General features: G+C 46.1%; 6 protein-coding genes across 6 annotated transcripts; 3 read left to right on the forward strand and 3 right to left on the reverse strand.

The window, feature by feature from the left end:
• Positions 1-483: 483 nt before the first annotated feature.
• Positions 484-849, forward strand: DFL_004096 (uncharacterized protein; the record flags this gene model as incomplete). The annotated part of the gene is made up of 1 exon (XM_067633133.1): positions 484-849. The coding sequence occupies one exon, from the start codon at positions 484-486 to the stop codon at positions 847-849; it is 366 nt and encodes a 121-aa protein (XP_067491333.1).
• Positions 850-1,268: 419 nt separating this feature from the next.
• Positions 1,269-2,157, reverse strand: DFL_004097 (uncharacterized protein; the record flags this gene model as incomplete). Its single annotated transcript, XM_067633134.1, has 3 exons — positions 1,269-1,626; positions 1,682-1,859; positions 1,932-2,157. 3 exons carry the CDS (start codon positions 2,155-2,157, stop codon positions 1,269-1,271), a joined length of 762 nt encoding a protein of 253 aa, XP_067491334.1.
• Positions 2,158-2,390: 233 nt separating this feature from the next.
• On the forward strand, positions 2,391-3,485 carry DFL_004098 (uncharacterized protein; the record flags this gene model as incomplete). Its single annotated transcript, XM_067633135.1, has 1 exon — positions 2,391-3,485. The coding sequence occupies one exon, from the start codon at positions 2,391-2,393 to the stop codon at positions 3,483-3,485; it is 1,095 nt and encodes a 364-aa protein (XP_067491335.1).
• A 364-nt stretch (positions 3,486-3,849) lies between these two features.
• Positions 3,850-4,545, reverse strand: DFL_004099 (uncharacterized protein; the record flags this gene model as incomplete). Its single annotated transcript, XM_067633136.1, has 2 exons — positions 3,850-3,998; positions 4,065-4,545. 2 exons carry the CDS (start codon positions 4,543-4,545, stop codon positions 3,850-3,852), a joined length of 630 nt encoding a protein of 209 aa, XP_067491336.1.
• Positions 4,546-8,436: 3,891 nt separating this feature from the next.
• On the forward strand, positions 8,437-9,970 carry DFL_004100 (uncharacterized protein; the record flags this gene model as incomplete). The annotated part of the gene is made up of 2 exons (XM_067633139.1): positions 8,437-9,769; positions 9,837-9,970. The coding sequence occupies 2 exons, from the start codon at positions 8,437-8,439 to the stop codon at positions 9,968-9,970; spliced, it is 1,467 nt and encodes a 488-aa protein (XP_067491337.1).
• A 124-nt stretch (positions 9,971-10,094) lies between these two features.
• Positions 10,095-12,338, reverse strand: DFL_004101 (uncharacterized protein; the record flags this gene model as incomplete). Its single annotated transcript, XM_067633140.1, has 1 exon — positions 10,095-12,338. The coding sequence occupies one exon, from the start codon at positions 12,336-12,338 to the stop codon at positions 10,095-10,097; it is 2,244 nt and encodes a 747-aa protein (XP_067491338.1).
• Between the last annotated feature and the right edge of the window lie 871 nt (positions 12,339-13,209).

The following is a 13,209-nucleotide window of genomic DNA, read 5'->3' on the forward strand; positions in this document are numbered from 1 at the left end:
GTCGCCCGGCCCCCCTCTTGAGTTCGCCATACGATTACGATAAATTGCCGGGATGGAAAAAGATGACATCATCCGTAGATGTTATCATTATCAGCTGAACAGGATGGCGGAATTTACGAGGATTGCCTCTTTTTGATTTTAAATAATTGGATGTGGGGGAAATATTGGGGGGAGGAGGGAAAGTTGCTCATTTTCATGAAGCACATGTTATAATCCGCTCCCGGATCTATCCTTTCCATTTTATCTCTTTTCCCTTCCCCCCACCCCGCATTTTCGGAACGGAACATTATTTATATTGGAGATTTGATCCGCTTTTTTTTTTTTGAGTGTTACTGGAACCAAGTTTTCTATTCTTCGAACCTGTCAATTCGTCAGATACAAGACTGTTGACGGATTTTGTATAATACCCTCCCTCTTTTAAATTCAACTCTATCAGATAACCAGCCCAATCCCATCTCACCTCCAAGAGAAAAGAGAGAGAAAATGAGCCACCTGCAAACCCTCACCCGTTCCCTCCCTCTCGCAAGAAGCAGAGCTTCAACACGCGCCGCATCATCCCTCTTAACCCACCAATACTCCACGGCCACCCAAACCGCACGTCCCAAGATCCTTGACCCGGCTGCTGCGGCATTCGAGGGAAATCCACGAGATGTTGAGAAACACAACAGGGAGTTTGAACGTAGAGGTGAAGCTGGACCTGCTGGGAAGGTTTCGGAGGGGAAGAGTGCAGCGGTGAAGAAACCGCAGCCGAAGATACATAATACTGCTGGTGTGTTTGATGGGGAGAAGAGGGATGTTGAGAGGCATAATAGGGAGTTTAGGGAGAGGCATGATAGGGGGGAGTATTAAGTTTTTGTGAAGAGAAGGGAAGGGTTGGGATGAACAGGGTGTGAGATGCATGCCCGATATGTTGGGGGACTTGTTGAGAATGGAGCGTGTATGTGCGGTTTTTTCCAGTTATGCGGTTTTGTAGGATTTTTTGAGATGGTGGTTTTTTGTATTTTTCCTTTTCTCTTATTTTCTTCTTGTTATAGCGTTGGATGTATGATTTATTGACGATGATGGGAATTTGGGCGGGGATCTCTGTTTTTGTAGTAGTAGATGGGCAAAATTGGGTATCATGAGATTTACTTGTTAACTTACATTGGGAATATCAATACGCATTTCGCCAAAAGATCAACTTCAAAATGCGCCCAACGTGACCACTTCCTCGAGGCTGGTATAAGAGAACTACACTCAACCGTCTGCCCCTTTCTCAATGGCCTATATCAATCGTCACCACACTCCAGCACCAACTCCCTTAACGCATCATCTTCCGACCAATTTATCCCACTTCCCGCAATTATCCCCTGTACAACGCCCTTCAGAGTCCTACACTGTCTCCGCGCCCTCGCTGCCTCCTCTTTTGCGGCAATAAGTCGTTCGTTCGTAGTGATGTTTTCTGAAATATCGTTTTCGATTGATAGTTGTTTTAGCCGCTCTGCTAATGACTTATTTGAATTCGTGAGGGATGTTAGTCTTGTAGAGGAGCGTTTGTGGGATTCTTGGAGGGTTGAGAGTTGGGATGTTAAGTGGATTAGGGTGGTGGCTAGGAGGTCGCGGTTTGTGAGGAGGGGTAAGAGGTCACTATTTCATTATACGTTAATATTCGTATCTTGCTGAAGACATAGTAAAGACATACGTTTCCATCTTTGTCCGATTGGGTCCAGAATGAATTGACCGAACAATAGGTCTTGTGGAAGCCATTTGTGTAACGACAAGGTCCTTCACTATAATCTTCCCTTGTGTCTCTCGAGCATCCTTCTTTATAGCTTCGATATTCTCGGGGTCATCGAGATCCATTGAGTCGTTTGTGAGAACTATGAATTAAAAAAACTAGAATGTTATAAGGTGATGTTTTTAATAATAGAATGATAGGATAAAAAAAATACCATCATGCAAAGCCTCCACCTCTGCTTCGAGAATATGTCGCTGATATGTAAGTTCTTGGAGTTTGTCGTATGAAGAAAGACCAAGTAGATCGTGGTGGGTGCTTAGGTCGCGCAGCGCGGTGAGAGTGGTTGAACTTGTGGGAGGTGGGAGGATTGGGAAACCGATCTTGTGGTTCATCAAATTGGTGATTATGGCGATACAGGAGTTTTTGAGTTCGGCTGCCATGGTTGGTAGAGGCAATGAGGCTTATCTGGTCTCGAATATGGAGGGTGTGAAGTTGGAGAGCTTGCGAAGGTTGATGCTGGGGTTTGGCGTTGTCGCGTGGTTTCGGTGTTGGTGGTTAGCGCTGATTGAAGGGGTAATATATTATTGTCAAACGAGATGCCAGGCTAAACAACTTGGACCTTCTCAACCCTCAAAGTTAGCATCTCTAACTAGAATGGAGACACATTGAGGGCATGGCGGATCCAGCCACCAACCCCGAGCTTTACGGCCGGCCGAAACCAAAAAACTTCATCCCATCTAACCTATCATCGACATCTGCCCTTGCGCTCTCTAGCGAACTCGCCCGATTGGCATCGTCGGGAAAAACACAAGGTCGTAAACGGCCGGCTACATCTTCCAAAGATGATATCTTCCGCAAGGGCTCCAACAAAGGGGTTTCAAGTCGAGCTGCGAAAGATATCGCGGATGGAACTACTCGGAAAACAACAAGCAAGGATATCGGTTACCTCGACGATGCCCAGTTACAACGATCTCGAAAGATGATGGAGGAGAAGACAAGGTTGTATAACGCTATGAAGCGTGGGGATTATGTCCCTCCAACCAAGAAGTTTAAGGGTGGTTGGGCCTGTGCTGAAGAAGACCGGGCGGGAAGTCTGATTGATTTCGATAGGAAATGGGCGGAAAGAGAGGCGAACAAGGAGGACGAAGACGCGGAAACTTCAAGCGATGACGAGCTCCCCGTTAGATCTGACGACGAGGAAATGGTAGAATACGAAGATGAATTTGGCAGGACGAGGAAGCAAACTAAAAGGGAGCAGAGGAAGTTACAACGGGAGGATACAAGAGCACGGGTTATGGCTACGGCTTACGACTCGGATAGCGAAGACGTGAGGAAGAGGAAGGTCGACCATAGCCGACTTATCTACGACGATACCATACAAACTAGCGCATTTGATCAAGCGGAATTTGAACGAAGGGGCAGAGAGTTGGAAGAAGAAGCGCGGAATACCGCACAAGACACCCATTACGACGCCACGAAGGAAGTTCGAACAAAGGGTGTTGCATTTTATCAGTTTTCTCAGGATGCTGAGACTAGACAAAAGGAAATGGACGCCTTGAGGGTCGAAAGGGAGAATACACAGAAGGCCAAGGAGAAAAGATTGGCTGATAAGGAAGAGAGGAGGAAGGTGGTGGAGCGAAGAAGAGAAGAAATGAAGAATAGGCGACAGGGAAAACAGGGAGAGAAATGGCTGCAGAGCTTCTTGGAAGAGCAACCGGAACTCCTAACCAAAGCCGCTTCTGCCCAGAAACTAGAGCCTGACGACTAAAACGAAGTATCTAAAAAAGCGAATTGGCCCCATCGAGTCCTCCTCCTAACCCTCACACGAATTAAAGGCACACCCTCCACTGTTGCCCAAATACAAACAATATTCAGAAACTTATACAAAAGGAAACAGTAATATGTGCACAATTCGAGCAAAACCTTGTAAGTTTTATCCGATGGAAATAGAATAGAATAAATCAAAACGCCTCCCAATTCAATGCAATACTAATGGAAGTTATAAAACAGAACGCCGCCGGTAAATGCAATGCAAGATTTATAAAATAACTTTTTTTGTTCCTTTCAAACTCCTCAAGATGCCAAAATAACACCGCGACTCCATATCAATGTCGGATATATCGAAGTCCCGGTCAATAGTCGGGCCCATAGTTATCTCGTTCTGGATAAGTTTGCGCAACGTGAACGGCACCGATGTACTTGAGGAATGCGAGGATGTGGTCGGTTCTGCTGCTTCCGGCATCGATACCAAACAGTGAACATAAATCTTGGATCTCTCGAACTATTTACGACGAAGGAATCATTAGCCACAGTATATGCAACATTCAAATCTGGTGGGAATACTCACGATCCATATGGAAAAGCCGATGAGCATTTTCCGGAAATTCCTGAGGAACATCATAGTCTCCGTTTTCCCAGCTCACTGGCAGCGGACGGAACTTGTCCCATTCGCCGCTGATTTCGGCATTATAGGCTCTAGCAGCTCGAACCCACTCGCTCGGTGAGTGGAAGCCACCCCTAGAGCTAGAACCTGCCATTCTAGGAATATGGGTCCTCTGTCGGTAGTGGTAGTGGTGGGGATACTGGCCTGCAGCTAGTGCGGATTTGTGATGGCTGTGTGGGTACTGGTATGATGGCCTAGATTCGTGCATGGTGTCTTCTGAGCTGCTATTGCTGTGGTAATTTCCATGATGCTCATGGCCACTTTGATGCGAACCCCAGGTATTGAAGCTGGACCCTGACCGGCCGGTCAACGGCTGTCTAGGAACTATATTCGGATCACACATTCCTATAACAGCCGCCGTGAAGTAGTTGATTCGTCGAGACATGGTTGCAAGGGAGAGGAAAGAACTAAGGGAATATGTTTGGAGAAGATCTTTAAAAACAAAGGAAATGGTGATTACGCTGTAGGCCCGAAGTTTGAAAGCTCTCCGGGCAGGAGCTTCTGCTAACTCTTTGAGTTTTGCAAGAGGGTGCTATCGGCCCACCAGTGTAGATGAAGATTGATTCAGGGTATCAAGTTGGGCTGGATATTTATGGCCCAGCATTGCTCTGGATAAGAGCCGTTCCTCCTGTGTCACTCTTCCCCAAGATGCTTTCTATTCGTTGGGAAAGCTCTTCTCCAGTTATACTGCCGAGATTCCTTGAGAAAAACCGCCCTGAAATCTGTCGAATAGCAGATTGAGGAACGGACCATTAGTTGGATGGCTTTTCTCTAGATCTCTCCCTCTCGACTAATAAAAGTTGCGGAACCCGAGAGCCCTACCGCGTAGTTTGCCGTCGTCTTTCGGGATCAAGCTGGTGTTGATACAGCTCTGAGGGCTTTTTTTCAAGCTCTATTGTAAGGTCCCCTTTGACGAATTAGAGGCACACATACAAAAGCCTTCGATAGTATATACCCTTTTTCAGCCAATGTATTTCATTGGGACGTATAAGGTGAGCCGGAATATCACACATTGCAAGTAAGGTCCTATGCTGTTATGGTACGTAGCACGGCTGCCCTATAGCTATAGGAAAAATATAGGGACCTTTTTCTTATTAGGACTAGGTGACATGCCAGCAATTACTAAGTCTACTACGAGATCTAGATCTATGACGATGTGTCTGGGCTGAGCTCGGTAGTACTACCTACCAGCTTCGGCATTCGGTTACTTAGTCATAATAATGGCTATTAGAGCTAAAAGCCCTTTGCTCAAGGTGATCAGCTGCCTTTTGCTGCTGATATTAGGATTACAAACTACAGCGCTGCAAATACTATGCGCTAGTTTGCGACGGAGACTCAATGTATTGGCACACTTATGCATCGAATCACCTTATCCCAACTCAGTACTAATATAAGATCAAAGATCCAGACAACGTGAAGAATTTTCCGCGAGAGTACCATTTTCTTGGAATCTTTTTTACCTAGAAACCTGGATAATGAATTTGCAGCCGGAAAGCAGGTTCCAATAGCTCCGCAGGGCTTAGCGAGATGCATGCACATGCGGGTAACCGTTAGATTCTACGCAGAAATCCTGGCGTTCGAAAAGGTTCAGGGCAGTGATTTTGGTACCACGTTTCTTAAATCCTTAATTCACTAGATATGTAATGTCTAGCTGTTCCTAGGATACCCAATGTATTGTTTCCCTGAGACCCGAAATCCAATTAAGGTCCCGTCTTGATGTTCCTGTTGTGGTGGATTCCGACCCGATTCGCTCAGCCACTATCCCCAAAATCTTCCTTGTACAGGAGAAGAAAACCCCCACTCATAACTGATTTTCTCGATATTTCTGGCATTTTGGTTTTCTCGTAGAACTTGAGGCCACACTTTAGCTAATTGTGACCGAGGAAACATCGAACCACTAGAATGTTGCTGGTAGTGGAACCGTCTCAGTTATTGTACAGTTATGTGATAAAAGTGCAGTTTTTTCCGTTGATCCCGCGAATCCTCTATGACAATGGACCCGCGATTGGTGGCCTGGTGTGGAGTGTGAAGTGGTAGGAAGTTTCGGGTCGTACTTTTAGGACTGCCACTTCAGCAAGCGACACATTATTGCTGTAAATTATCCTTCGACACCGTTTTCAAGCCGGCACTGTTAACTTTGTGACAACTTTGGAAGTTCGAAGTCGGAGCTGTCCTTCTTTGCCTTATTTTGCGGGCGTCATCCGTGCCGGAACCAGCCGTACTGTCACTTAGTAGATAGACATATTAGAATGAGGCATAAATGTTCTCCATCTATTAGTACTAGTGATATTTCAGCAATTTCAAGGACGGCAGTACATGGCGACTCAAGGACCTACTAAGCGCAGCAGTATAACACTCTGGCCGCCAATCTCTTGAGAGGCGGTAGGTAAACATACACTTCCTACCCTTCAATGTTCCTCGAATGGTCGTGGGTGGTAATAGAATGGTTACAAAAATCCTAAGATCTCAAAATCTGAAGGTTTAAAGGTTCTAGATTGTCATATTTTCCTAAAACTTAATTTCTAGTTCGTAGGTACCGGTTATCTCCTTCTTCTCAAGGGAGAGATTAACTCTTTATATAAGTGTCTACATCGTTGTCATTAGTATTTATTCTGTACCTTTCGAGACCCTACTAAATTATCTGCAGATAGCCTAGTGAGGTTGGCCAACTCATGCGAACCCCAGTCCATGCTCCGGATCGGAGTACCATTTTGCTAACGTAGGAATAGCAGGAGCAAATTTCCTATCAACATATCTCGATACGGAGAACTTTAGCTATTATCTGATCGAATACCAACTTACGGTGATTTATTGCGCGGCAGTCGATGTATATGTCGTGGTATCAAAGTAGATTTCAAGGTGCCAAGATATACAGTCGAAATGTCACTAACTCTACCCTCACAAATAGACTTTTGAATACAGTATAGGTTTTGGGTACCTCTCACCATGAAGTAAAGTACATGAAAAAGTATAGAGGTCCATTTTATGACGGGATTGTTCTAGTAGAGGCTAGAGACCGGCTTCTCTCTTCCTAAATATTGGGCAACCAGCATCATAACGATTGGCTCGTGTTGCGAACCCATGTTGACGTTGCATTTTTGAGGTGACACAAAGATCTGGACGTCTGCGTTGTCGATGTTTGGCACCCCAAAGGCAATCAAGCCAACAAGCAAGTGTTTCTGGTGCTTGGCCTGTCCATATTATCAGAGGCCGTATCTATGGTATTGTCAGCCTCGTTCGAACCCGCTTTCCCCGCCCCCACCTAAGTTTCACATTAGCTACCTCGTTGTCCCTGTTCGTTGTGGACAACGTAGTATAGATATACCGTCTGAGCGCGAGCTCGCCCACAGAAGCGTTATGTCACCACGATAAATGGCAAAATTCGCCAGAGACGGGATGAGAGGGTATTCACATACAAGCTTTACCGTTCGCCTCGCTTTTGGCTCCTTGTAATAATGTATTTATCCGAATTCTTCCCAGAAGATATATGCATTAAAGGACAAGGATGAATACGGGGTTTCAATCTCTCGACATCAATGGCTACGGACAGAGACCGAACAGAAATGGAGACCCACAAAAGCACATCCAAACCATGGTATGTACTAGTCTAGTTTCCACGGTACCACTATTGTTTCTTTAACACCAATTAAAATTGACCCACCGTAATGCTATCAAGTATCAGGCCATCAGCTCCATGCAGAGGTGCTCGGATATATCAGTAAGCCTACACGTGGAACTTTCCAACAGAGTTTCCGCCTGTAGCGCTGCTACTCTACTAACCTCACACTTGGGAACTTGAGACACTCCGATTGAATACTAAATTCATATCCCGTTCGCAGCTACTGAAATTTTAGGTCATATTTTCCAGCTGCCTCGGCCGACCCTGGGACCCACCCTTGCTGATCACAAAAACCCCACAGGTCGGAGTGTTGCATCCCGAATTGCATGCCGATACAACGATGATCCATGTCCACGCCGTGCCCGTTTAGCCGGAGCTACCCCAGTTAAGTTTCCACATCTGGAGCACGGCTCGAGGTGGAACAGAAACCTGAACCAAGGAACTCATGATCAGATCTGGCTTAACGATAATCCAAGCTGCTAGGGTCTGTCGTTTTTAGCACTTACAAACCGAAGCGCAGGGCCTCGGAAAGACTCAAGATTGGTTTGCGTTAACAACGGAACGTCTGTATGCAATACTTAAAGAAACGTCGAAACCGCCATTAAATTCGACCATTCATACAATTGTACCATTCAAACCTATTCATTAGATATCAAAATGGCAGATCTGAAACCTCATCTCAAGGGCGCCTTGCGGCCGGACTTCCAATGGGGATATGCCACGGCCGCTGCGCAAATCGAAGGAGCCTGGAATGCTGATGGAAGAGGCGAAAGTATTTGGGACAGACTCGGTCACACACCCGGAAAAATCAAAGATTCAAGCACCGCAGATGATGCTTGTCGATCCTATGATTTCTACAAAGAGGATGTTGCTTTGATGAAATCGTACGGAGTCACGGCCTACCGATTTTCCCTCTCATGGTCCAGAATTATACCTTTGGGAGGGAAAGACGGCCCAGTTAACCCCAAAGGCATCGAGTTTTATAACAACTTGATCAATGAATTGCTTGCGAACGGGATTACCCCATTTGTTACTCTATTTCATTGGGATATCCCTCAGGCGTTGGAGGACCGATATGGGGGTATGCTAAACTTAGAGAAATATACCCCGGATTTTCTCCGATATGCCAGGGTTTGTTTCGAGTCCTTCGGTGACCGAGTCAAGAATTGGATTACATATAACGAACCCGGCGTTTACTCCCTAGCTGGCTATGCTGCCGGGGTCCACGCTCCTGGTCGTTCTTCCAACAGAGAACTCAATGAGGAGGGAGATTCATCTACGGAACCCTTTATTGTCTCGCACACAGAGCTAGTCTCTCACGCACATTGTGTTAAGATGTACCGCGAGGAATTCAAGCCAACTCAGAAGGGTACTATCATGATCACGCTTCACGGCAATTATTCCGAACCGTGGGATGAAGAGGACCCGCTTGATATCGAAGCGGCTGAGAGAGCTCGAGAATTCGAGATTGCGTGGTTCGCCGATCCTATTTATAAAACCGGCGACTACCCAGCCTCCATGAGGGCGCAACTTGGTGATCGATTGCCTCGGTTTACAGAGGAAGAATCGAAGCTTTTGCTGGGGTCATCCGATTTCTACGGGATGAACACTTACACTACTTTCTACGTCAAGCACAAAAAGACACCACCAGAGCTCACAGATCATCTTGGAAATGTCGAGAAGCTTGATAACAACAGCAAGGGTGTGAGCCGTGGGGCTGAGTCGGATACATACTGGCTCAGAACTTGTCCTTGGGGCTATAGGAAGCTCTTGAATTGGGTCTGGAATAGGTACCATGTTCCTATCTTTATGACCGAAAACGGTACGACAGCGAAGGGTGAACACTTGGATACTCCACCGACAGATCCCTTGAATGATACCCACAGAATCGAGTTTTTCAACGGCTACCTAAATGCGTTGGCGAGTGCCGTTAAAGAAGATGGGGTTGATATCAGGTCTTATTTCGCCTGGACATTTACTGACAACTGGGGTATGTGACCTCTGTGATATCCTACTGTTCATGATTAAAATAGCTAACATTTCAAATTTCCAAACAGAATGGGCAGCAGGCTACACTGATCGTTTCGGTGTCACGTGGATTGACTATAAGAGCCCCGAGAAGAGGAGATATCCTAAGAAGTCGGCGGGTGTCATCCGGGAACATTTTGAGCATTACATTGCAAAAGAATGAAATGTCTAAATTAAAGGATTCGTTGAAGGCCTGTATATCACTATATATATCCTATAGTTTACAATCTATGAAACGAATTTAAAGTACTAGTTGACAGGATTATTTACATTGATAGAAACTTTTACTAACTAAAATTAACTTCATGATGCCCCTGACCCTCGACTTTGATTTTCGACCCATTTGGTGAAACTATGATGTATTTGTTTGAACCAAGATCATTGTCAACCAAAATGGTACCCTTGATTTTACCGTCCTGCCACTCGAAGGTAATAGCGGCCGCACCTCTTACCCGAATCCCCTCTACCATCCCACGTCCCCATTCTAGCGGCCAAGCAGGCAAAAGTTTAATGACTCTTTCCCCATCCACAACTTCATGACTCTGAACAATCATTTCTATGATTCCGGCAGACCCACCGAAATTTCCGTCGATCTGAAAAGGAGGGTGGTCGTCTAGCAAATTTGGAAGCGTACTTTTTCGCAACAAGAGTTCAATGTGCTCCTTAGACTTTACTGCCTGGCCTAGTCGAGCATGAAGATTGATTAACCAGGCCCTTGACCAGCCCGTATGACCGCCACCGTGAGTAGCACGGCGAGCCAAGACCGCAGATGCGGCTTCCGCAAATTCCGGTGTTGATGCTGGTGTGATAGAGTCTCCCGGGTGAAGTCCCCAGAGATGAGAGGTATGGCGATGACCTGGTTCCACTTCTTCATAATCGTTCCTCCCCCATTCTTGAAGCAAGCCTGTTGATGAAATTATGACAGGCGGTAAACCAGTGAGAGCCTTTGTTACCTCTGCCACGCCAACTGTGCCCAACCCCTTCACAATATCTCTTGAAGCGACGTATGCCTTAAAAACGGCCGTAAGGATTTGAATATCCATCGTCGACGCTTCACAGAAAACACCCTCTTCTCCACGTTGGTTTTTGAAAGTGTTTTCTGGAGATAATGATGGATTCGTAACATAAAATCCATGATCATCTTTGATCAGGAAATCGAGGAGAAAACGCACACATCCCTCAAGTACTGGAAAGAACCTTTGAAGGAAGCTTTTGTCCTCAAAAAACAAATATCGTTCCCAGATATGGGTGCATAGCCAAGCACCACCGAGTGGCCATAACGTCGCAGGCATCCATTTATCCTGAGGATTAGTGTCTGCCCATATATCAGTATTGTGATGGGCGCACCATCCCCTGCATCCGTACATTTCCTTTGCAGTCTTTGTCCCATTGACTTGAACCCGCTCAAGAAGCTCGAAGAGAGGCATCTCACATTCTGGTAGGTTTGAAATATTTGCGGGCCAATAGTTCATCTGAGTGTTGATATTGATGGTGTATTTGCTGCCCCAGGGAGGTTGAAACGAAGGGTTCCATATTCCCTGCAGAGTGGCTGGGAGTGCTTTATCACCAGAACGACTGCAGGAAATAAGAAGATACCGGCCGTAGTTATGATACAAAGCAACAAGCCCGGGATCAGGCCGCCGCTGCAAGCGAAGATCGGTGGGAATATGGCCGTCGTCGGGACTGAGTTTGAGGCACACCCGTTCGTATAATTTTATGTAATCCTTCAAGTGACGGCCCAGGATTTGAGTCCACGAACCGCACTTGTCTATATCACCCAAAGCAGCAACTTCAGGGTCTTCAACACGAAAAGTCGTCTGAGAAGCTAGTAGTATAGTAGAGCTTTTACCAGTAACCACTAGTGTATTACCGAGAACCTGGACACGGCCATCCGGATCATTGGACCGTGCGGAAACGACGCAGCAGAGCCGATTACCTCCGCCCCCAGGAGTTGCATGCATAATGATCTTCCCGTCCCTTGTCGTTAACGTATCCAGGAACTCATTTGTCTCATATTCTCGTTCGCTTACTCTGTTCAATCGGATCGTATATTTGGAACTCTGGGACGATGATAGGTTGACCCCGATAACCTGGTCTGGGTACGATGCAATAACTTCGCGGTGATATTGGATGCCATTGCAAAAATATTGTACTCTTGAAATTGCTTGTGATATATCGAGTTCTCTTCTATAATCACGGATATCGGAATTTTGGTATCCGTAGTCGAAATCGAGATATAAGGTTCCAAGAGGTTCATAATGACGTTGACTTGATGGGTACGCAAAGAATACGGCTCGTACCAAGGCTTCTGCTTCCTTCTGCCGCCCTTCCCGAATTAATCGACGCAATTCAGGAAGATTTTGCAAGGCAGCCTTTGGTAGACGGTCCTGTGGGCCACCATACCACACTGAATCCTCATTGAGTTGGAGAACCTCGGTTGTCGTTTGACCATAAATCATAGCCCCAAGCCGTCCGTTCCCAATTGGGAGGGCATGGGACCATTCAGTTGCAGGGGAGTTATACCATAGCATATTGTGCAAAATATGCTTGGAAAAAAAGGAAATCAGCTTGCAGACTTCGAAAAATCATTGACAGAACTGACTGAATTAAACCGCAGAATTGCGTTGCCGCTAAAAGTTGCAACAGATAACAAGCCTCCTGGACAGATGGGAGCTAAAAGATCCAGTGGTCGACCAAGCGGGCCCTCAATATTTCCACCAATTTGATGCTTTTCCGAGGTGAGGGATCCTGGTTAAATACGCATTAGCAAGTTCACCAGTTAAAGCTTATAGTTAGACCGCGATCGTTTAGCCTGAAGTTATTCCATTTAGCCAGGACTCGCCTCTCCTTTAGCCATGCTGCAGTCCACCATGGTTACCACGGCGCCACACCCACCGGTAATTTATGTTGACGAAGATATAGAAATTTACCAAACCTCCAAACTCGGCACGGAATACATGAAGCTTCAACTCTGGAAGCAACTTAGGCGTACGTCAGTAGTTTGCGCTAACGGAATAACTCCAACTTGTATCCACAACATCTTCCTGCAATATCAGAATCAATACGGACTTCCCCACCCCCGCCTAAACTCTCGAGCTCTCGTGTGACCACTAAACCCAATGTTACAAAATTGCGAGTTAGGTAGCAGAACCAACGAATTAGTTCGACTCCACAAAACACAACATCGGAGTCCAGTGGTGTGTACGGACTTCCCCACTCATCTATATAGTCTGATTATGAGACATGGAGATGTTCCAGGTGGTCAGCGCTGGGGCTAGCTGGGGGATGAAGTGGATACATGGGGTACATGCACATGTACTAGCTTTCAGACGGTGATCAGCGCGGAATTCATCCGGCATGCCCTCCCTCGGCTGTTATCAAGGTCTTTTTTTCACAATTTTG

This window comes from Arthrobotrys flagrans (assembly GCF_004000055.1).
Source record: "Arthrobotrys flagrans strain CBS H-5679 chromosome Unknown unitig_0, whole genome shotgun sequence".
In the NCBI taxonomy this organism is placed as follows: domain Eukaryota; kingdom Fungi; phylum Ascomycota; class Orbiliomycetes; order Orbiliales; family Orbiliaceae; genus Arthrobotrys; species Arthrobotrys flagrans.